At 42.8% G+C, this 24,700-nt stretch overlaps 3 protein-coding genes across 4 annotated transcripts in view; 2 read left to right on the top strand and 1 right to left on the bottom strand.

Moving 5' to 3' along the window:
- The window catches only part of usp45 (ubiquitin specific peptidase 45), a 28,150-nt gene extending 21,438 nt beyond the window's left edge, over positions 1 to 6,712 (bottom strand). Inside the window, exons 1-5 of the mRNA XM_068755986.1 lie at positions 6,479 to 6,712; positions 5,961 to 6,069; positions 5,387 to 5,556; positions 4,398 to 4,498; positions 3,934 to 4,034 (exon numbers count right to left, since the gene is read on the bottom strand). Of these exons, the coding sequence (XP_068612087.1) occupies positions 3,934 to 4,034; positions 4,398 to 4,498; positions 5,387 to 5,556; positions 5,961 to 6,063 (475 nt within the window). The 5' untranslated portion in view covers positions 6,064 to 6,069; positions 6,479 to 6,712. The remainder of the gene's footprint in view (positions 1 to 3,933; positions 4,035 to 4,397; positions 4,499 to 5,386; positions 5,557 to 5,960; positions 6,070 to 6,478) is intronic.
- A 495-nt stretch (positions 6,713 to 7,207) lies between these two features.
- tstd3 (thiosulfate sulfurtransferase like domain containing 3) lies at positions 7,208 to 9,068 on the top strand. 2 transcript variants are annotated; one of them, XM_068760166.1, is made up of 4 exons: positions 7,208 to 7,442; positions 7,516 to 7,683; positions 8,091 to 8,207; positions 8,636 to 9,068. In XM_068760166.1, exons 1-4 carry the CDS (start codon positions 7,304 to 7,306, stop codon positions 8,713 to 8,715), a joined length of 504 nt encoding a protein of 167 aa, XP_068616267.1. In that variant the 5' UTR covers positions 7,208 to 7,303; the 3' UTR covers positions 8,716 to 9,068. The 2 variants fall into 2 exon arrangements, with proteins under 2 accessions (XP_068616267.1, XP_068616266.1); XM_068760165.1 differs by having other exon boundaries at positions 8,091 to 8,250.
- An 8,614-nt stretch (positions 9,069 to 17,682) lies between these two features.
- Positions 17,683 to 22,454, top strand: prdm13 (PR domain containing 13). Its single transcript, XM_068760515.1, has 4 exons — positions 17,683 to 17,850; positions 19,129 to 19,260; positions 19,360 to 19,480; positions 21,010 to 22,454. The coding sequence occupies exons 1-4, from the start codon at positions 17,683 to 17,685 to the stop codon at positions 22,452 to 22,454; spliced, it is 1,866 nt and encodes a 621-aa protein (XP_068616616.1).
- The last annotated feature ends 2,246 nt before the right edge of the window (positions 22,455 to 24,700 follow it).

Genomic DNA, 24,700 nt, shown 5'->3' with positions numbered 1-24,700 from the left:
TCACAGATTTGCATATCTGACACTACTGTACAAGCGACATCCGACTTTGAAGCACCTCTGCACAATTCTGCTGTGTTCATTCACACAAAGTATACGAGGAAGTCTACATTCAGGCGGGTCATAAAAATTAGCATTCTGATAACGGATGGGCTTTTCTTAAAAATGGGTTCAGCATCTCCCCGGCTAAAAAGATACTAGATACTATTTACACCAGTCAGTTAATTGATTATTAATCCAAATAATCTGTGATCTGGATCATCATCAAAAGGTCTTAAATTGTTCTTGGTATCTTTATACACCAACCATGAAAAGTAAAAGCGAATCGGAGCTGATGTGCATTTTTAACTGATTTTTGAATCCATAAATGGGGTTTTCAATATTAAAATTGATTTTTTCCTGATTTAATTCTGGCTCCAATCCGGATGAAATTTGGTGGTGAGATAGCGACCCCCCCCCCCCCCTACATGACTGTGTCAAATTCCATAACTCCAACAGTTGCTGATGGCTTCCTCTAGCTTCTCACCCAGAATGAATTATAGTTAATATCGCATGCAAATTAATTATTTTTGTTTTGACTTAGCTGTTTAGTTCAATTATTATCCAGTTATTGATTAAGTCACATATTTTTTGCTGCCACAAATTATCATTATTAGTCATTATTGGCTGACCTCTAATTACAATAATGATTATATATCGGAAGGTCCTGGAGACAAATAATCAAATATAAAGAAACCTTTTATATCTAGAAAACAAATGTCAACAGATTTATTCAGGTGAAAATTTTAATTCAACTTCATGGCAATAGAATAGTAAAATATAGCTATATATAATATTCATCACCCCAAATCAGACATATTTGACAAATTCCAATGAGAAACAACAACCTCTGATGCCTATTCAGAAGCAACATTTTAACCCTCTTAACCCTAACCCTTAGAACATTTAATTTGCCCGACAAAGACTTCCCAGCTGGGATACAAGCTGGAGTCTAGTTCCCTGAGGTCAATTTGCTTTTTACTGGGACTCTGGTACTTGAGCTGAAGGCCTTGGTGGTGAGAGAGCACGGTTAATAGACTTCCTCGCTATCCTGAGCTGTTGCTGTACAAAATGATTATATATACAAAAAAAAAAAATAAGAATCCTTGCTAGAGGTCTTTTGTGGTGGGGGAAAACAGAACAACAGCAGCTACTTCTGAAAACATGTCCTTCATGCTGAAATGCAATTTCACAAGCTCCTCAACAGACAACAACCCCCTATTTTGCTGCAACAATGGCTGCCTGCCTCTATACCCACTGGGCCGACCGGTGTGGAACAATTGGGTGGCAGGAAAGGTGACAGGTAATTTAAAGAGGCAAAGGGGAAAACTGTAGGCATGGACTTTGTCCACCTGAGCCGATCCCTTTTCACTAATCGGGAAATACGTCCACTACAGGGTAGCCCCATAAATATAGTAGATACCGGTACATACAAAACACAAACAGCTCGTGCATAGTCTTATATATATATATATAAAGTAGTTTAAAGAACTGGTTTGTTTCTCTTTGAAAATTACATATTGTGATGAAGAAATATTGGGTATTAATGGTGAAATTTTAAGGTTAAAAGTAATGCGATGAATGCAAAAAGTGGGACACTAATTCTGTCAAGTAACTGTACAGTAGGTTTGATTTCTAAAGCATGTTTTGTTGCATGAGGTTCTCACAAACACCCTTTTGTGCCTGCATGCAGCTCATCAACAAAATCTATGAATGCCTCCAAAATAAGCAAATAATCTGAAGAGTCTTCCGGTCTGTACTCTGATTTCTGTTGTTCTTATATTAATGTCAAGAATTCAAGTATATGAACTTGATCATTATTTTCTTTTGTGTATGTCTATCTGTGCGTGCCCTCTGAGAGTCCGTGCACGCCAGCTGATGAGACCCAGTCGCTCTAACTTGTTGAGGACCCTGGCTCCCACTAGTGCAGCTCACAGGCCCAGAGGTGGAGAAACATGCAAGCGCCTCGACAGAGGAAGCAAGGGACAGAAACAGATAGCAATGGAAAGACAAAGAACGACAGAGCAGAGACTGAACCCTACGCAGCTGCTCTCGTTCTTCAGGGAACCAAGCCAGGAAGCACTGCTCAAGCGCCTAATTCCTCTAATGTGCGCAGTCATGCAATGCGCAAGGTGGGGGTGAGAGTGGGGGGGGGGGGGATTGTTGCAGCATCAGTCCCTCAACTCTGAAGCTGAGGGACTGATGGTGGACCAGCCTGACTAGGCATGGGCGGCTGGCCTCTGGCCACTGGGCTAATCTAAGGCACCCAGTGAGACCAAAAATGATGATGCCCACCACCCTGATCAACAGCCCGTGTAGAGGCCTCCCAACATTTTGGTACAAAGTGGGAGAGGCACCGAACAGAAGGTGTATGGCTGTGTGCGTACAGAAGGCGGAGGGGTGTGGGATGTGCACGTGGTTGGTTGACTGGACGAAGAGGCCTGAATGAGGTGTGAAAACATAAGACGGAAAGTAGAGCCAAGTCACAAAACTTCATGCAACACTAATTTAATTATCTTCCAACTCAGATTCTTCTTGTGATTATTTCAGAAGTCATATGCAATAGATACGTAATGTTGTTTTTAGTTTTCAGTGATGGTCACACTGCTCTTTAATGTCGCACCTGTAGCATTCCCAGCTGATGACCCTAAAGGCATGGAAAAGCTCCCGATTAGGCCTAAACAATAAAGTCATGTGAAGGGATTCCGATTACCACAGCCACCAGGGGGAGCAGGTGCACTGCACTCAATTCCTTGTAAGCAAGTGCACCTTTGGCAACAACAACCCGTTGCACAACTGTGCAGGGAATCTTTGTGCACAGTTGTGCAACGGTAGAGCCGTCGCCATCCACCGAGTGGACACAGCTGGCTGAAGCCAGCTTTTCAATCTTCTCTGTGGTCCCCAGCAGTGCATTTGTCTTTGACAAGTAAATCTGCTATCAGGCCTGAGAGACTAACGTGGCCGTAGAGATGAATACTTCTCTTTATTGTACTATGTGTGCATCCCATTTTACAGGCAGTGCAGGAAATGGGAATCCTCCTGGTGTTGAAGTATCACTCTGAATTGCAGTATTTACTATTCGGACAAAGCCAAAATCCACCAAAGACATAGGGCCTGTCTTTTTTTTCCCTGCCAGACATGGATGTAAACAATACAGTCATGGAGTCATGAAAGCACCACTGTAAGCTCAAGACATGGAACAACCTGAAGTCACTTTTCAGACAAGCGTTTCCTTTTGCTCTGGTTTGATTTGACATTTCTTTATAAAAACCTAAACGACAGATTAATATCTGTTGTTTATTGGAAATCTCTCACAGCAGACCACTTGATATGACCAAATGTGTTGACAAGTAACGCATGCTGATAAGAAATCTGTATTGACACTAACCAACAGCTGCTGTTTGGTACATAAAGGCACTGATGTAACACATTTCTGGTATTTGTTAAGAATGCACGCCTAAGTTCCAGTTATGCAACCCATTGCCTATGTGAGCAGGAAAATTAATTAATCTGTATGACTGCTAGTTTGTTCAAGAGTCAAGGAACTCGTAACAGTCTGGTGATATTGTGCAGAGCTTCCGGTACATAGGCACAGAGCCGATACTAGGAAATTAAGGGAACAAAACTTTGTTTGCGGTTCACCAGTTTAGATTATTCCTTAGAAATATATTTAATTTATATCCCATTTTCAATGCAAGGCTTCCGTGTTCAAGGTCAATCACTTTAGAGTTTAATTAAATAAAAAAACATTTTAATGGTTGCTAATTAAATGCTTGTATAAATCTTTAACTTGTCTGCCTTCAGTCTTGCTGACATGTGAAAATGTGTCTATCTAACAAAAGCTTTTTTTCCCAGCATCAGCAGGGGGCCAGAAATCCAGGAGGCCAAACACCTTACCTGATATTGCCTTCGATGAGTGCTTTTGTAAAAAGTCTAGGGTCTGGGCCAAAGCTTTCTTGTTGCAGTGAGTGGAGAGCTCCTCATCACATTCAAAACACCTGTTACAATGAAAAGAGCCACAGACACAGACACACTTTAAGTTGCTGTGGAAACACAAACATCATAATGCAGCCAGAAAGCACTTCAAGATACAATTATATTCATACATGTATATTATGTTAAACAAATACTAAGTTTAGAAAGTGAAACTGTCCAAGAATTATGGCAGACTTTTAAACAACCTACAGCGTGCATCCCTTAAAACACCGGCACTTGTTTCTGTGGGTTAGGATTAGGATTAGGTTTCTATCACAGCCTCCAGATTGCTGATATCCCGACTCATCTCAAACTGACACACACGAGCAGTATGTGTATTCTTGACTTTTGTTCCATGCACTTAATGCAATTCTGAGTTTTCTCACCAGGCCTTCCACGTGCTCAAGCTGATAGTGATGCAGTGGGATTCTGGATGGAAAGCTTGGTGGTGCTTCATAGCGTGCTGGGTTCCTGACTGCATACAGCCCTGTAGGACAATTCAATAAAGAAAGATGAATGAAATAAAAATACTTTCAGGCGTACAGCAAATATAAATCAATATAATCTTATTTTAAGCGTTTTGAAAAAAAATACCATTATATGTTAACAGAGCAGTCCAGTATTTTTCAAATACAACTCCATTTCCCAAAAAGTCGAGGCGCTGTGTGAAATGCAAATAAAAACAGCATGAAATGATTTGCACCGCTTCTTAGACTCTTCTATTATGGAGCAATGTTCTTGCAATATGTGCAGAATGCGGTTCAGTGCTGTCTTGCTGTAATAAGCAAAGATACCCGAGGAAGAGTAGCTGCCAGTTCTCAACAGCTAATGGGGATCCAATAAACAATACCGTGTCTATACCTGCCAGCAAATGTCCCAATATATAATATATTATATCAATCAGAATCAAAAGTGCCCTCACAAATGTGCAGCTTACCCACATCTCCAGTTACATTTTATTTAGTCCAAACCTTTTGGGATATAACTGAGCATGAACGTTTTCAATAATAACCAAATTACAATGAAATATTATGTGTGATGAAAAATAATTATGCTCAATTGGTCTATAAGTAAACACACATTCAACACACACACAACCACATGTATACAACGGCCAACAATTGAAACTGCATGAAATTCATGACTGTATGTCTCAACTGAGAAAAAAAATAATGTTTCATCTGTTATTATTTTAGATAGTATTTTAGTAAACACTGTATATAAAAGAAATAACAAGACAATCATGTTCCATGATATAGATGATAATGATAACTTAGTGAGCAGCACCTTTGACCTACTAAAAACATCAGCCCAGCCCAGCCCTGTGTGTGTAATGCATAGCGTGCTTTTTTTTAATATTGAAACGACCATTTACCTGGAAACCACACTTTAAGCACACAACGATGTCATGGGAACCTGCTGGCTCTGGGTCAATCATGGTCCTCTCCTTTAGGCACTCTGAGCACACCGACCACACACTGGAGAGCATGGATTTCTTCACTGAGCTCAGGTCCACTGCCTTACTTACATGTTGACATGTCAAACCTGGTGATAAAACAATAGAACACAATTTCACTTGAATCAGTTTAACAACCAATTTGACATGCCGAGTAACAGATATACGATTCTTTACAAAACAGACGTAATGGACATCCCACTATAGCCATGGGGCTTCATTAATGTGCATCTTATTAACCTGATCTAGTACAGCTAAGCTTTAAAACCTCAGTTCTATAATGCAGCTCAAGATCATTCACCAGTTGAATTTTTTTTTCCAGCACTGCCACAGATAGTACTCCAATTATCAGACAGAAATACTGGAGTATTTTTTGCTTTATGAGCACAACAAGAGGGTTAAATCCAATCACTATCTACTGCAAACATGGGAACAACCTACACCTCGCAGCCACACCAATATCAGCCTGCACTGTGTCGTTTCCGTGACTCACCACTAACTTCATCCGATGACTCATCATCTCGAGGCTTTCTTGGTTTAGTCGTCCGCTTGGTCATATCGGCGGTCTTCAGGGAGAAGGGGTCCTTCAGCCGCATCTGGAGCTCCGGGTTGGAAGGAGGAGGACAGAGGAGTTAAAACTACCTCAACAGAACAAATGTAAAAGCATTTTCATGACTGAACAATATACTATAATACTTGTCACCCAATCTGGCTACAAAGTACTCTGGAGGTATGTTTACCCCGATGTTGCCTTGTAACTCTGGCAGACACTGAACGTCACTGATCCAGAGTACATTATACATGTACATGTACATGTATAATGTACATTATAGATAATGATGAACAAACCTACCTACGGACGGATGAGCAACAACACAGTTAATACATCTCAGCTACCCCTGTCCCTCACATCTAGAAGCATGAAAGGCCTGCTGTTGTTTATTTTCTTAACTGAAACAAAACGAGACATCTTCCACTTCTATGTTTTAAGCGAAACCAAAATTAACTCACCTCTTTATTTCAGCTCTTATGTTGACAATTATAACTAAACTGAGACGTCAACTCTTCCTGGCTAGCAGACAGGCTAGCTAGGTTAGCATGTCAGAATGACAACAATATGGAAACCTGTCTTATCCAACCGCAGATTGAGATACTAAGGCATTCCGGATTAAAGTACTCTATTAAGTCGACAGCGGATATACTTCTTCGTTGTTGTCGTTAACTTGGTGAACTGACTTTCGATAATCTGTCGATATCACCGACTAGCATGCCTGAGCCAACGTGACGCACGACGGCAGATCAGCTTGGCCCGGTGCTGCGTTCAAGTACAATAGAAAATCTCCGGCGTCGCAGGTGCAGATACTTTCACGTCCGTAGTTTTATAACACAAATAGAACATAATAGGGATAATTATCATCATGTTTATTAATATATGTGTTTATTATTTTGAAACAGAGACCAATCATATAAATCATGTGAAAATGCATGAGAGATAAGAGCAGGACATATCTGTTTGGGTGATTCCTGAATGTGTTTCATCTTTAATTCATAAATATGCATCCTGTTTACGAGCCGATGCATATTTAGATCATTTGGTTTAGCTATTGATTGTAATGTTACTACTTTGTGTGTATCACGGTCTGACTTTGGATCATTTTAACGAACTGGAGGGAAGCGGGCGTTTTGTCCTTCGGCGCTTTCCGTATTTCTGCGCGTGTCCTCTGGCTGGGCGTGGGTGAGACGAGGTGACGGGACTCGGTGCTCGCTCGCCCCACGCACCGTCATGGCCGTGTTGTGTTGATGAGGCGTTGACCTGCGGGTTCTAACGACTCACACATGAGTCTCAGAAGGTGCTGGCGGTTCTCGGGGCTTGTCCCGCGGCTGTTGTGGAGCCGCGCCGTCCTTCCTGCGCCGTCCGCCGCTGAAGAACGACGCTGTTTACCCGCCTTCCTAAACACCGGCCCCGGTTATAGGAGTGAGTTTCGCGTTTCGCGTTGTTCCGGTTTTAATAGTAACTTTTTTATACATCCTATTTGTTTTTGTTTCAGCTTCACAGTTGCTGCTCCGCACATTCAGCGCAGGACCATCGAGCACAGAGGTGAACTATGACCAGCTGAAGCGGCTTCTGGCTGACCGCAGGTCGGTTGTAATAGACGTCAGAGAGCCCTGGGAGCTCAGGGAGTACGGCGTCATCCCGGGGTCAATTAACGTTCCACGTGAGTGGCACTCCCGGTAATCGTTAGATCCGCTTATTACCTATAAACTAATGTCGTATTCAGGTTATGACCAAATTTGGGAATGCCTATGACTCAAAGCAAATACGCATAAATATGAAATATGAGCTCTGTTATAAAAAAATATGTCTTAGTAAATCATTTTTTATTGTGACGGGTTATTTAAGTGTAAAAAAAAAATCAACTTTGTATTCTAGTAAAGTTAAAAAGATCTCAAATTCAGGATTGACCGTGCCTTGAAGACAAGTTAAATATCATGAAGTACCTGCCTCTACATTCCTTTACGGTGTGTTTAGGTACAGTGACTCATCATTTCCTTCTACCTGATGTCAAGAATAAAAAGTGTGTCTGTTAATATTTGATCTGTTTGTGTATCTCTGACTCTGCAGTGGGACAGGTGAGCGCTGCCCTCCAGCTGTGTTCAGAAGAGTTCAAAGAAAAGTATGGCGCTGAACCGCCTCAGCAGACAGACGCCGTTGTGTTCAGCTGTCTGGCGGGGATCCGGAGTAAGAAGGCGCTACAAACTGCCGTGTCATTGGGATATAAAGAGTGAGATATGCTCTCCTTGCATATAGGCACTCATCATATTGTCAATTCAACAAATTAAATGCTGCATGCCCACAAAAAATAGTGTTGTTTGATACATTTTAAGTAGGGTTGTCATTGTTTATACTGCACTATTGTAAATTATGATGGCTATCTTTGGATGTTATCATAAAATGTAATCATCACAGTATCAGATATTAGCTTGAATTTTTTCCCCCATCTCTAGCTGCATAACAACAGTCTATCATGCACTGCTATTTTGAGAGCAGCCACATTATGGGTCTCATCAAAATAGCTAGGTCTCAATAGAGAGACGAAAAAAGTCAGATATGTACTGTAAGAGAGCTTTATTTTAATTGGATCCTTAATTTTCTTCTTTCTCTTTCAGTGCTCAGCATTTTCCGGGTGGATGGCAAGAATGGGCGAAAAATGAAAAGCATAATTGATCAACAGAAAACAAACACATAATTAAAATTATTCTAGAAAATTACCAGGAATCATCCTGAAAATAAAGACTCTGTAACGGGTCAAATCAAATAAAATCTAATTTGATGAATCTTTACACGTTTCATCGCTGGACTATTTATACAAAATATATAACCAGCAGCTGAACCTTCCACTACAAATACACTATTAGTGGCAGTGAAGTAGTTACGTTTCTTTGTTCCAGTCCCTCTATCTCTATCTGTGTACAACTGTGACTTAGAATAAAGGATTTTACTATGCAATAAATGGAAAATATCAAATAGCTTGTTGTTCGTAGATCATATGTTATAATTGTCAAAATCATTCACTGAATAAAACAACAGATTTGGCATGAATATATTGTGTTGTGTATTGGAATTTATTTTATTATTATTATTAAAAACAATGGGATGCTATCTGCTGCTGTGTCTCTGCATGAATTTTCCACCCACCCTCCAGTGAACATTTACAGGTTGCTTCATCACGCACAATAATGCATGTGTTTGTTTTCAACAGAGAAGACAGCCATGGATGGACCTTGCTCGCTCCCCTTTTACAGCTGGAGATGAAAGTCCAAACAATGCACAGATTACATTTATGATCAACTCAGTCAAGATTTATGAATGACCTAAATGCCTCACAAGACCAAGAAGGGTTTGATGAGATTGAGTCATTGTTACCATATAGGAAACTGAACCTGAAATCATCTCCCAGATGAAGGAGTAAATAATCATGTTAATACTGTTTCCACTAATATAAATGGAATTCTCCAAGCATGCAAGAAAAATATTCAATAATTTGAAAGCAGGTCCAACTACTCGCTATACTTGACCTACATTTTAGGTAAAACACACTAATAATTTACTTCTGGAGGAAGCCGTTGGCTCATGTCAAAACAGAATGTTAAAACATGATTGGACTTGAAATAAGCTAAAATGATTACTTAATTATTTAGTATTATGACAAAATACTAATTCATGTGATATATTGCCAGACCTTTCTGCCCTTCTGCAGCCTCAGCTCAACATCCAGATGTTCCATTAGAGTGGATCACATCAGGGCTGCACCCTCTGTGCAGGCTCGTCTCAGTGTCTGTCGGCTCCCTGGTGCAGCCGTGGACATGGAGGTGGTGCATTAACCAAAATCCAATATTGGATCATGCTCCGTATTTTGGGAGACTAACGGGTGAAGCCTTCTCTTATGTCGTCAGTCTCTATTCCAGGCCAGCTATGCTCCTCACAAGCTGCTGATAGATAACCCAACAGCAGGTCAAACTCGAGTTGCTGCACGGGGTCCAGATTCCACAAGTGTTGGCTCATAAATTGGGCTGCGTTTGACAGAACTGTGGCTTGGCTGGCAATGAGGAGAATAAAACCTGAGGCTGGGCTGATAGTCAGGGGAGTGCACACAAGGTGGATTAGCCTCGAAACCTTGCAAATCGCACAAAATCCCTGCCCGAGTAGTTTCCTTTCCTTTCAGAAAACCAGAAGACGCACAGCTGCGGCCGCTAGCCGCAGCCCAGAGAGGATCTCTTCCTATCGCCGTCACTTTGAGGGCAGCAACAGCTTGTCCTACAAGGTCAGGGTGTCCAGTCCATCACCCAGCAGGAGAGACACCCGTCAGGCCTCCGTCAGATACTCCAGCAGAGCTGGAGCGAGCAGCGTCAGTGGGGAGACAGTGGGACGAAGGCCCATCTCAGCTGTACGCAAGGCTCGCATGGTTGGAGCATGCCCTGCATGCAACCTAAATGCAACCTAAAAATGTAACCTAAAGATCTTACCCTACTCAGTAGGGTTTATTTGGGGGCTCTCCGCCTAACGTGAAAGAAAGCACCTCTTCCTTAAACCCTTTTTAGAGCTAATTTCAGAGTTATTTTTATTACATAGACAAAGTAAGCCGGCTTCACATCAGCCACACATCGATGAATTAATCTGGTCTAAAAAACGAGCACCTCCACCTGGAGCACGTTGTGGTTCCATCACGTCTGGAATCACAGAGGTTTTCTGTTACGCTTACAGGTTCGATCCTTGGAGCAGCAGAACAAGTTGCTGGAAGCAGAGATCCAGGCCTACCACGGCCGCTTTCAGAAGCTGACAGGCTCCGCCTCTTATATGGAGCTGAAAAAGGTTGCTGCTCAGATGAGAGTGCAGCGGGTGAGACATAATCCTGCATGCCACACAGTTCCTGTTTTATTATATATCAAGCGCTCAGCAGAGCGTATACGCCGAGTTCCTTCTTTCTTGTTTCGGGCGAGGTTTACAGCTCGCTGAGCTGTGGAAGATCCATCCAAGCAGCAATACAAGACGTCAACTTGGTGTTTTCAAGGTTTCTTACCTGGTAACAAGCTTATTTCTGGCAGGCAAATGGAGAGGTGCCTCAGTGCATTAAGGTGACGCAGAGGTGGCAGATGATGCATTTGCACACACACACACACACTAAGACATGCAACGCACACATGAATGAAGTTAAAATATAAAATGCATAAGAGACTGATCTACATGTTACACAAACCTTCTAATAGACAACCATATAACTTATAGCTTTTTGGTTTTCAGGACATCTCCTTAGGAATCTCCTAAGGATGCAACAGCTGCTCAACTGGAGGAAATCAGAATCAGATATGAGGAGGAAGTAGAGCTGAAGAGGAAGGCCGAGTTAGACATCGAAGCTCTCTGCCCAGTAAGTACCATTCAGTAAGCCAGTATTATTCTAAGCACGAAGGTGATTCAGAGCTGTCATTTCCATGACATTTATGGCATGTGTTCTTCAGGATGTTGACACGCCTTGCCTTGGAGAAGGAGCTGGAGCAGTTGGAAGTTGATATTGAATTCCTAAAGTGGGTCCAACAGCAGGTGGATAAAATGTTTCTGTCAGAATTACATTTTGGTCCTATTATTCCTTACAAATAAAGATTGATTTTCTTGTTCTAAGGAAATTGATGAGCTCATGAAACAGATCTGCGCAGCACACATCGCCGCAGACTCAGTTTGTTCTCCCTGAGCTCGCAGCTGCTTTGAATCAAATCCAGAGCCAGTATGCAGCCAAAGATCTGGAGGTCAAATCATAAAGTACCTTCACTGACTGACGTCAAGAAAAAGATGTCTGCAATTTTCATCACACATTTCTTTTTAATAATTAGTTAGGAGATGTATTCATGGTATAAAAACAAGTTTGAAGATCTAACTAGTAAGACATCGAGGCATGTGGAAAAGACTTGAAGCATTCGAGAGGAAATATCAAGTGCCAAAAAGGATGTGAGTATCTACATGCGTGCATCAAAGGCATATGAATTGAACATAGACATGAATATGTAAAAACATTTTCAGCTCCAAAGCAAGGAACTGGAAAACCTGCAGGTAAACTAAAGCTCATATTGTGTGGGTGCTGCACGTGGCTGTGAAATCAGAGGCAGTGGGTAAGGTTGCAGGTAGCGGTGCTGGAGATCTACACTCAGCCATTGGTGGAATCGGTGGGGTTGGTGTAGGAAGAAGTGATCGCAGTGTTGTCACAATAGTACATGGATCCAATGGCCACAATCCCAACAGAGATAACTACATGGAGCAGATGGAGAGGAGGATGGTGCTCATTAGGATAGCTATACCACAAGGTATCTCTTCTATTTCTTCCAATAATAAGGCCAGCACATAAAGTCTTAACAGACTCTTAATCAACAAACTCCTCCTTTCATCTTCTTCAGCGGTCTCTGTTTTCTTTTTCCTTTAAAGAACCTTCAAAAATGAAGACGATTTGCTGGAGATGGACCAACCAGGAAAGAACCTATACTACACCATCACTGGGGCCGCTGATGCATCTGATAATGCCTAAAGTGTCCCCCTCTCCCCCTGAAACCTCCACGCCCCCCTGAGCATCACACTGACCAAAACCCATGTCTGGACACCGACCTTTGCCCTTTGCCCTGGACAGAAAAGCCATGACTGACCTTTTGCTTAAGTGAAACATTCTCTTAATAGAGTTTAGCCTCACTAAGAACACTCAACATGGCCTCTTAACTTCAGTGTGCCTCTCACTACCGCCCTCATTTTTGTATGTGCTGCGAATAAAGCTATCAGCATTCAATCACTTTGTCTTTTTAATGTCTTATTCTGAATTTGAGGTGACATATAAAAGTCATATAATGTAATCCAATACTGCTTTCGTGCACTGTAAGAGCCTGTTTAAGCTCCACGAATAGGGATATTGCTTATTTTCATGCCTTGAATGATAAAAAATGGGAAATGAAGCAGTGAAGGAGCAGAAAAACAGAGAGGAAGATGGAATCACCTGAGGGTCCAGCCAGTCCCCTTGACACTTTCTGGAGGGCTAAGGCATCCTTCAGTCAGATGTTGTCCTGTATCAGAATGACGGCACACAGCCGTTTCCTGTCCTCATTCCATCCACATCCACACCTTTTATTCCTGCTAGTGATTGGGAGCGATTGGATCTGGCCAGCAGATGCCAAACACGCTTAGCATCCTGCTCAGGGGCTGAAGGCAGAAACGTGCAACTCACTAAACCTCCGACACAAAGTACAGCAAAAGATAAGAGCAGCAGCAACATCACTGTGCCATTTTTACTATATAATGGAACACATTATATATATATATATATATATATATATATATATATATATATATATATATATAAAAGAAAGGAATAAATTCAAGGCATTATATAAATTACTGTACCTGCCTTGTTACAGTCAATACACCGCACTGCTTAATTGCTTAATTCGCCTTTATGATTGCGAATAAACTCCATGTTGAAATAATTAATATTTCTCTCGGACATCATTTTCGCAATCTCATCTCACCCGAAACTGCAGGAGACAATTAGTCTGAAATCTAGAGCTGTCAGTCGGAGCTATAATGACGCTCATCATTATCATTATCATCATTATTGAGTGCATTCAACCCGAAAGATGCACGTAGGTGTAAATCCTCCTCTATACTCAGAGTTCAGAGAAATAAATGGACCTCATGAAAGGGGAATTTATGACCTACCAATAGAATTAACGGACAAGTGAGAGCGTGCGCTCTATGGGTATGCGTCTGGAAGGCGGAGCTCTCCATGGTGCTTCTTGTGAAGAGTATAGAACCAAGTGCCGCAGACGAGTGACAATAGAACAAATAAACACAACAATAAATGAGAAATGTTTAACATTATCAAGTCCTGACATTTTTTTACAAGTAGAAAATGCATTTTTAGTATTATAATTATTATTAATATTAATATTATACCGTTTCAGAATTACTAACCTACTAATACATTACAATACAAAATAACCGTAACTTGGACTGAAATATCCGGCCTTATTAAAACATAGGCCATTAAGCTTATGTCTCCGGATCCGCTCCCAGATCGCAGATACACATGCAGCACACATGCACCCAAACGGGTCACTCACCCCCATCCTTTAGGAGAAACGCAGTTAAACTCTGCGCTGAGGGAATAAGCTCCTCATCTCCACCAAGAAGGGCAAAAGTTGTGACTTTCTTTGAAACCTGTGATTTCCCGTCACTTTGTGCTTCTGCTTTGGGTGGCTAAATCCCAATTAGGGTCGGCTGACACGCTGCTCCATTCATGCCGAGCCCGGCCTGCATACATTTGCCTAGGAATGAACTCCTCAAATAGATCTCCTGCTAAATGCGCCGGACAGCAGAGAGAATCGGCCTGACTGACGCGTTCTTTCTGAGGCGCTGGAGTGAGAAAAGGTATGAATTTATAAGGTACACCGAAACATATCAATTCGCACAACTTCACACGCTTTTATCCGCGTCTCTTCATGCGAGACAAAGTGACTTTAAGTCAAGGAAATCTGTCCTGAAAAAAAAAGCGCAGAAACTTTACAGAGACTTTGAGTACCGAAACGGGGCAGCCCACTTCTGGGCCAAAAAAGAGAGGAGGCATTCTCAATGAAATCACGCATGAGCAGCGTTCAATCGGGCGCCGTTCATTCGGCTCCTCTCTAATGCGATCTTGAATATTAGTCTGGGTTAAAACCCAATCATGTCATCTGGTGGGAGTCCCATACAAGCATGATTACTATTCAAACGCGCCTCTAATGTCCCACCCGCATCAAGGCAGCTGGTGCAATCTGCAGCTTTCCCCAAGTTTAACCGCCTTAAATATGACATCTTAAATAAAGAAAAGAAAGATGGGGAATAAGATAAACAGTCCTGTCTAATGCTTTTTGTTTTTGTTTGAAATGCACATCTGAAAGGAATAATAAGAAGTTGTGAGTCTTTAAGAGTTCATCCTATCCAGAGAACCAAAAGCGCGATGATTTAACTTTCCTTTTCTTTGCGTGTGACCAAATGAACGTAAAAAGCTGCCGCTAGTGCGGATAAATAAATGGATTTAGACAAACACAACGCCCGGCACTTCCAAGACGTGGGAATCTGTGAGAAATAGGCCGCATTGCTAAGTGGGACAATGATTGCGCTCTTCTGAATAGACCCGCACAGTTTATGGGTCGACATAAAAAATGTGTTTTCTTCTGGGCTCGGAGGGGTCTTAAATGGGAGGCCATTGAAACCAGCCCAGGAGAGGTGGCGGTGAACCCTTGGCACCCTTGAAGTATATGCGGAGCATGAATGGAGATCCCTGGTGGGGCATTGCTCTCCGTATTAACCGCGTTGCTTTGCAGGCAGGTTGTTCCTCTGTATTCATGGCTCTTTAATGGCCAACCAGCTAAATCACAGCCCCACCGTTCAGATAGTAAAACCCAAAAAAGGGGCCGCCCATAAAAACGTCTCCTGACTCTGCTCCTTCTCGGGTCGTTGGTTAAGTTGATGAAAGACATTCTGGGTCCATTTGAGAGAAGCCGCACTGACGGAATTCTATTGATTGACTCTGCAATACTGTCCCGGAATAAAGATCCGGCCACGTAATTAATGTCTCCCTTTTTATCTCTAAAGGGACAATAACGCAGGTGAAGCCATTTCATTTCATTTCATTTTCCCTCCCATTTGTTTCCAACACGGAGCCTTTCTGATGAGCGCACAGTGGAGCCGAGATTCACCAGAGACTTCTCCGCGAACAGAAAGGAAACGTCTTCTCCCTCCTCCTCCTCCTCCTCCTCCTCCTCCTCCTCTGCTCGGAGTATAATTAATTTCACTGTGGCGAAGACATGGGGCTTTAAAATGGAGCAGGGGTGGATGGGAACCAGCCGCAAATGGCGAGGCGTTAATAAATAACCTCTCCGCACAGCCAGGCGCAAACATTGCCCCTATTGATGAGATTGTTCGCGTGTCGCTCAGACACTTTGACTTACTGTGGAGGGGAGAGAGAGGGAGAGAAAGAAAGAGAGAGAGAGAGGGGGGGATTAATGGATTATCTGAAGATGCAATATTAATAATAATCACTTTGACTTAATCTGAGTTGTTATTCTGTCTGCTATTATTCTATATTTGAATTATTATTATTATTAAAATATGAAATACAGCATCAAAGGATTCAAATATTCCCATTTGGAAATTCACCGTTTTTTATTTGTATTTTTTATGAATAGTCCAGGAGAGTTTTGACCTGACACGTCCATACTAGTCGTCATAATTCAGATCCAGTGTTCACAGTGCAGGTCAGGAGTCAGCGTGTCTGAATTGATCGCCCGCAGGTTCTTCTTCTCTGTTCAGACTCAGGCCAAAGCGACGCAACGCAAGCCGCTGCACAGAGACACATGTTGGACGCGCTCATACACCCACATATATGAACAACAAGTTAATCAATTATAAATAACATATGTCAAATGTTACACGCTTGGGATGTAACTGAAAAAAAATCATCTACAAAACATTATGAAAAAAAGAGGTGGACAATATCCACGGTCGTGTGGAATATACGTGGGGCGAAAAAAGCATTATTTAAATATAGAGTTCAGTTTTCTTTATTCTTTGTTTCCATTTTTGGCAAATTGTGATTTCCTCCAATGCGTGTGATATTGTGACATGAAATATTTTAAAACGGAGTAACTTGGTAATTTTAAACATAATTGTAATCATTTTTATTTGCTAGAATGGTTTGTGAATTATTGCATTTATCAAATCTTCATTCACACTCTTGATTTCAGCAGATTATCGCTGACCTAAAGCAGAACAAATGTTTGCGCTGGTTATTTTCCTCCTCTCTCTCTCTCTCTCTCTCTCCCCGCTGCTGGTTCTCCCTTTTCAGTACCTGCCTGATCCCCACCCGGCACACGCCGAGAGTCAATAGAAGTTAACAAGTCGTCTAAACTTTCCTGCTCCTTTGATTGCACTGCGGATACAATGGAGGAGGCAGGATAAAGCCCTTTGAAGTGCATTAAACCCCAAGAATGCCAGCCAAGTAGATTTAAAGTAGCCCCTGATTTCAAAAACCTTCTTGAAAGGAAAGAATGGAAAAGGTTGAGGATTTATGGAGAAATTATACTGTGGATTTGTCAGTTAAAATATCGCAACTGTCTGGAGGACAAAGCCACATGCTGAGGATTAATGGTCGCTCCGGACCTTTGATTCTGCTCCCTCTTTTCTCTGCCCTTGACAAATTGGATTTTGGGGATGGGAAGGTCGTCCGGCCCTTTGTGTCTCTTTGACCATTTTGGAGCAATTCATTATGTGCCGGGGTGAGGGAAAGTCTCCATGTGACCAGGCCGGGCGGTTTCCCCTCTCCTCACAGCTGCTGGGAGAGCCCAACTCTCTCACACTCGCTGCTGCAAGCTCAGGACCCCCCCCCCCCCCCCCCCCTCTAAACTATACCTCACAGCAGCATCACCTCTCTGCACCCCCCCCATCTCTTCACGCACACACTTGCTTCCTAAACTGTATGGGTCGGGAGGGATGCTGGGGGGGGGGGGGGGTCCTCGCTTGCACCATCACTAGAAAAGCAGGAGTGCAAAACGCCACCGCGTCACTTTGAGAGCGGATAGCGGCCGGTGCCCTTCATCCTCCCTCGCCTCCCTCTCTGCACTCACCCAGTCGGTCTCCATCGGCCTTCATGGTTCTGATCTCACCTCACGCCATGCAAGCCGCCCGGGCGTCCACCACCGTCAGTGTGTTTGCGGACTGCAGCATCCCGGCTGGGCTTCGGATAGGACCGGTACCGGGTGTCTTCAAACTCGGGAAGTACGTGTCGGACCGCAGGGAAGTTGGACCGAAAAAGAAGGTCAGTCGAAACACTTTCAAATGTTCATCACTTACTTAAATGACTTATTTTATGGATTACATGTTGTGTTTTTGCCAGAAAAACATGATTCTCATGAAAGAGGATCAACAACCTATTATTATTATTATTATAACAGAAGTGGAAAAAATATAATTATTGCGCAAAATATTATGAATATAAAGTATTTTAGATTATTAAATTGATTATTGATTATTTCGTTTAAATCGAAATGTCTATTGTAAATGAAATGATTGGATCTAACTCCGCTGTCGAACATCGGGCCGTCGGATATTAATTGGTTTGGCCTGTCACGTTAGAAATAATTGAGCTCCGTTAGTGGCCAACTTGTCAGTCTGCGCTTCTACTTAACCGGCCTAATGGGCGACCCGGGTCTGCTGTGCAGGATTTCATGCCCTCGGCCGCCTCACATTTCACTGCCTGGCGGGCCTGTTATACCCGATGAGCCGTTTAGTTTTAATGTAATCCGGCCACAGAAAGATGCCAGTGAGGCCGGAGCCGCAGCCTCTGGGGCAAGGAAAAAAAATGATGAGAATAATATTAATAATAACAGAGATACAATAAAAAAAGATGTAATTTAACCAGGAGTTCTCAGATTAACATATAAATTATATTCCTAAAAGCAAATATGAAGAAAACAAAAGTATGGAAACTGATGTTTAAAATATAATATTTTTCCTTAAAAAGCAAATTGTTAAATAGATATACTATGTATATCCACGATAGAGAGCGGCTATGAACGCATCTATAACCCCACCCTGTTATTGTTGAAGCTGTCAGCGCGGTTGTGATTGATGCGTCCAAATGCGTGCCCCACGGGCTGCCCGCGATCATCAGGTGCAATCGCTGTGTCAAATGTCGCGCTGCGATCTTTAATGCCCTTGAACAGTTTAGAAACGCTCTGACACTCCTCAAATGTGTTCCCCATATCGACTCAATTAGGCCACAGTGTCATTCTCGTTAGGACATTATCAGCAGAGCGGATGAAGACGCATTAAGCGCTCTTTGACCCAGCGTGGCTGCAGCACCTCTAATAAAGTCACGTTGCATTTCGATTGTAAAAAATAAAAATGACGAATAAATGCAAGCAAAATTTAATATGACAAATACAGACAAAACAAATGGAAAATTACAACTTTAAACTGTTTTTAAAGGGCCGCTGTTTGTGAAGGATGTTAGAGGGCCCGGGTGTTCATATTTCCCATCACTTCGTATTACTTTTAGTCTAAAGATGATTCTGTTGTTTGCTGGCCTGTTCAGATCCGGCTGGTTCGGGGGGAGTTCGTGGATGAGTCAGGCTGCTCTGTTCCAGATTGGATCGGCTTCATCCGCGCCGCCAGGAACAGTCAAGAACAAAACCTGGAGGCGGTGTCGGATTTACCTGGAGGACAGGTGAAGTTTCACCGCAAATATTAGTTTCCCCACACCCCAACTTTTGAGCATTTCAGTTAAACTCACTTTCCCTGTTCCCCTTTCCGTTTCCACTGAAAGATTTTCTACCGCGTGTTGAAAGAAATCCCTGCAGGAGAGGAACTCAGTGTTTGGTACTCCAACGCTCTGGCCCAGTGGTACGACGTCCCCACGACGGCCACTCCCACCCACGACGAGAAAGGTAATTCAGATGGTTTATATTGACCTGCGAATATGGGGGGTGAACCAAACGGCCCATTCATTGGCCGAAACGAAGTCTGAGATGGACAGGTGTGAAACGCTGGAAACATAAATGCGCTCTAAATCACTCCAATAATAATAATAATAATTATATGAATAATAATAGTTTTAAAATGTCTGCTCTTTATTGTGCTCGATATTAATTCTGGTGTCGGGTTACAGTGAAGGCTGCCCTGAAACAGCATCGATGTATCGAGACTTTCATCACTGCACTGTTAAATGACTGCAAATACTCCCGATGCCGCCCCTTTATCGCTAAAAGATGGGAATCGATTGGACAATGACTTCAGGAAATCCGATCCCTTCTTGTTTGGCTGAGTTTTGTTAATCCCTGTGTTTAGTCTGGTAATGATAATTTAACGTTGGCCTTGGGGATTATTCCCTAATCTTGGCAAAAGACCAGATCAACGGGAACTAATCCTATTAAAGAAGAAAAGATCCATATGAAAAGATACTGTTGAGTCTGATCCATTAAGTGGATTAGAGGGGCCTCTTAAATGAAAAAAAAAGAGTACAAATTACAAGTTTGAAATCATATCAAAGTTATAAAAAAATAAACAGCGACGATAAAGTCATTACTGATCTCCGGGAACTGAATTAAAAACCAATTAGAAGCATCAATTGACAAGAAGAGGCTGCGGGAAGGAGGCTAACAAATGTCATCGCGTCATTAATATTCATGTATTCAAAAGCAAATAAATATAAAAAACAAGCGTTTCACGGTAAATTAGGTGGGCGCGTCGAGGTATTGTGGCCTAATGAATGCTAACTTTTATGTGGGGTGTATATTGGCCCGATTCTCCATCCGAACACATCGTGCGCGCTCCTGGACATACGCGCTCTCCCATTATTTGGCGTCAACAGATGGGCTGCAGTCTTTGTTTCGGGAGACTTGCGATTTCAAGCAACAGCTGCCGTCACTTCCACGGGAAAGCGCGCAGGGAGGGCCCGCCCCGCGTTCAATGCGTCGGTTTGCGTGCGCCAGATTGGGCAGGGCCTTTGCTCTTTTGATGGCGATCATTAACAATGGCCCATATTAGGATTACAAAATCATTACATCTATATTAACCTCTGAGTGCTCGTCTGGGGGTCACGGAAATGGCTTCCTGCGTCTATTACCATTTGGCACATACAACCCGGGTCCCTTCCACGAGGCCGAATTTAAAATTTCACCAGAAGCACGGCAGTAATTTTGACTTTTAAGGGGCGTCTCGTCGGGGAACAGTCGCCTATAATATATCTCTATTGCACGTTCACATGCACCGTGCGTCGGTGCTGTAATTCTGGATTCACTTGGATGTTCCGCCACTCGAATGGCTTTTCTTTACAGGTTGCAATAACTGTTATTTGTATTTTACGCACGGGCCTCGTGTTTTTACGCATGAGAATATAAACTGCCACGCCGCGTTGTGACGTAATGATCCGCGTCCATCTCATTCACCAACGTTCTGTTTGCCGTTGTCTCTACAGGTGAGGAGCGATACATCTGCTGGTACTGCTGGAGAATATTCAAATACCCGAACGCACTCAAGGCGCACGTCCACTTCCACTGTGCGCTGAGCAACGGTCGTGGTTTCGTAAACAGCGAGCAGGCGAGAGGCACGGAAACCTTCAGCAGGTCACCGAAATCTGGAGACATCCCCAACACCTCCACCTCTCCGAGGAGCGCGCACAACAACTCCTCCATCTTGGACTCTGGCGCGCGGACAGTGTCCACTTCACTGTTTCTAAACAAAGCAGGATTGTCAAAGAAAAGTACCACAGAAGAGCAGGACAGGGCCCTCGACATGCGCGTCGCCTCGGCCAGAAACCACGGACACATTCTGGGCCTCAGCAGCATGGGCTTCCACCCGGGCGTGCGCTCTGCCTTCAAACCCACCGGCGTCTCCAAACTCCCGGGCGAGGACGCAGGCGCGAAGCTGAACGCGTTGGGGTTCAGCAAAATCTTCGGGAGCATGAAACCAACGCGTAATGGGGGCGAAGCTCTCAACGGTGGAGGGAACCACGCTCCCAAGTGCGCGCCTGCTGCCATGGACTCGGCTTCCGCGATGGTGCCATGCACGAACGGCATCCGCAGTTTCCCGTTGCTGCCCCACACGGAGGAGACGTCCGCGTTTAAGCACGTGGAGAGCCGGATGCACCCGGGCCTGTCCCCGTCCCGGTACCCCCCGGTGCCGCCTGGACTCCACTTTGAACGATTCGCCCTCCCTCACTTCGATGGCGGGGAATGCAACATCCCACTGATGCCCTTCACCGTCTACAACGGGGAGCTCCTGTACAGCCCCCCCTATTACCCGCTTAAATTCCACTTCAGCAACCTCCTCAAGTACCCGGAGTCCATGTCCTACTTTAGCGCGCCCCCCCTCAGCCAAGACCTGGGCTCGATCACCAGCATCGACCGGGAGATCGCCATGCACACGCAACAGCTGTCCGAGATAGCCGCGGAGAAGAACCGGACGCGGCTGGACTCGGTGCCGGCCGGGAGCGCGAGCAGCGCCGCGTCCGGTAAACCGAAAAAGGGGCACCTGTGTCTGTACTGCGGGAAGCTGTACTCCAGGAAGTACGGCCTAAAGATCCACATGAGGACGCACACGGGCTACAAGCCGCTCAAGTGCAAAGTGTGTTTCCGGCCGTTCGGAGACCCGAGCAACCTGAACAAGCACATCCGGCTGCACGCGGAGGGGAACACGCCCTACAGGTGCGACTTCTGCGGCAAGGTGCTGGTGCGCAGGCGCGACCTGGAGCGGCACGTCAAGTCCAGGCATCCCGGGCAGAGCGTCAAGAAGCTGGAGGACAAGCCCGGCGGCGTGTTCGAGGACGCGGAGCGCAGGAGCGACAACGACAGCGACGTGGACGTGGACGTGGACGTGTGTTTCACCGACGAGCAGAGCGACCAAGAGGGCGAGCAAAAGTAACGGCCCCGAGAGACTCCCGACTTCCACGGTCAACCCCGAAAACAACAACATCCAGTCCCGTCCTGGACATTTATCCAAAGGACACCAAAATGCTCCAAAGTGGAGAGATGCGATTGAAATGACGCATCTTGATTTAGAGGATTTGTTAGTCTCATCGGGATATGTTGTCATTATGTGTAGGACACATCGACAGCCTGCTTCAGAAAACGATTTAAAAAAAACAGACTCGTTTGTTCTTTTTTTTTGATACAATGAATAAATCTGTTTTTATTTACTGCATTTAGAATCACTGACATTTCAACAAAGCAGTCACATCAACCGCACACAAAACAGCAACAATGACCTGACAGCACTAGACACGCATTTTCAGTCGCGGATTCATAAGAACTGGAGAGGCTGCAAAGAAAAGGCCTCAACAAGGGAAACAGAGCACCGTGTTCCATCGGTGGAAACGGTCACGCTGCGGAACAACAGGACTATATCTTTATTTTTTATTTTGTTTTTATTGTGAATAAAAATGGATAAACTATTCCCGTTCTCTTCTAAACTGCCAGTTGCACTTTAAAACCACAATGGGCATTTCATTTCAACAAAACGCGTGCGTAAAACGAACTGATTTCCATGAACGGATTCCCCGCGCCTCGCTGGATAACACGCTGATTTTAAGATTGCACTTTCTCGTCGAGGCGTCCAGTTTATTTAAGAAATTATTACTGACTTGCAGTTAAAGCCGATGTAAAGTATGTGTTTCAGTGGAGGTGGTGTACACGTTCGTTTATACGTGATATTGTCTATGAGCAGAATATTTTGCTTCTGTCCATTATGTCGTTGTTTTTTGTTTTTTTTTGTTTTGAATAAATGCAATTTAAACTATTACAAAATGAATTTGGGTTCTTTTTAATTTAATCTTTTCATTTAGACACGGAAGGAGTTGTTCTATGTTTGTACATTAATCAGCCCATTTCTTTGATTTATTCCTTATATTTATTCGACAGACACCTTACGAAGTAAAAAATAAATAAATCCGCGTTTATGTATTGTTTATGAAAACCCACAATAAAGAAAAAAAAAATCAATGCGTGGCTGACAAAGCGCAGCAATAACAGTAAACAACAACGACAACAACACTAATGCTTATACTACTACTAATAATAAACAATCATTATTATTACTGGATAAAAAATAATGCCAACAGTTTGTTGGCCAATATTTTATATGCTTTATATTTTTAATAATAATAATAATAATAATAATAATAATAGGAATAATAATAATGATTTGTTTATATGCTGCTAAATATGATTGGCAGAGGATTAGTTATACATCTTTGTCAGTGCAGGTAAAATGGACTGTATCTATGAAATGTAGTATAGTGTAGAATAATATTTTGGACATATACACCATCTGTGTAAATATACTTAAAATAAAATAAAAGCCATGCTGTCATTTCGGCATCTGTCCTCCACCCATTTCTTCTGACAGCCATTTGTGAGATGTGTCAGATACGCATTCCTCACGTCTAATCAGATGTGAACCTCAGCAGTGCAGGCCTCCAGTAGATGTTTCTGTTCATAAGTGACTATACATGACATTTTATGTGTCTCTTCTTTTCCTCCAAACCAATAACATTTATTATTTGTTTTGGACACAGTTTTTTGAGGCATTATGATGTGTAATATGTGCAATGTAAATTAGGAGCAGACTTCCAACAATTGCTGCTGCTGTTGACGCAAATGCATTCACGTTTTTATATTTTATTATTAGTGTTTAATATATTAATTGTTTCCTTCATCAGTTCCACATTTGTGTAGATGCTATAAATGTCCCATTGTTTTACTTATTTTAATAATATTCCATTTGCAGTGGCAGATGCCGCTGCTGCAAAACTGGTTGACTTATAAATTATACTTATAATACAGAATTCCATTCAGGGAATTTTATATTAAAAATAACGAGGCTGTCGAGGTTGATTAAATTTCACTGTTTGGATTCTCTCAGAAAAGATGAAAATGAATTCAAACATAAATATTCACTAAATAATATTTCAGAATTTGTTACTTCAGTCCACTCTAATAAAACAAAGACATTTATTTTAATTAAATATGCAATACTTGGCTTCTTAGTGTAAATAAGTGGTATTTGTTCAGTGTTTCATGTCTAAATATTTAGTAAATATTTTACACATATTTTAAAAACATCCATCCATCCATATAATTTTCTTGTGGATGTTTTTGTGCGTGGATGAA

The sequence above is a fragment of the Brachionichthys hirsutus genome, chromosome 3 (genome assembly GCF_040956055.1).
Source record: "Brachionichthys hirsutus isolate HB-005 chromosome 3, CSIRO-AGI_Bhir_v1, whole genome shotgun sequence".
Lineage (NCBI taxonomy): Eukaryota > Metazoa > Chordata > Actinopteri > Lophiiformes > Brachionichthyidae > Brachionichthys > Brachionichthys hirsutus.
Note: the sequence above shows the minus strand (reverse complement) of the source record. Positions and strands in the feature narration are given on the sequence as shown.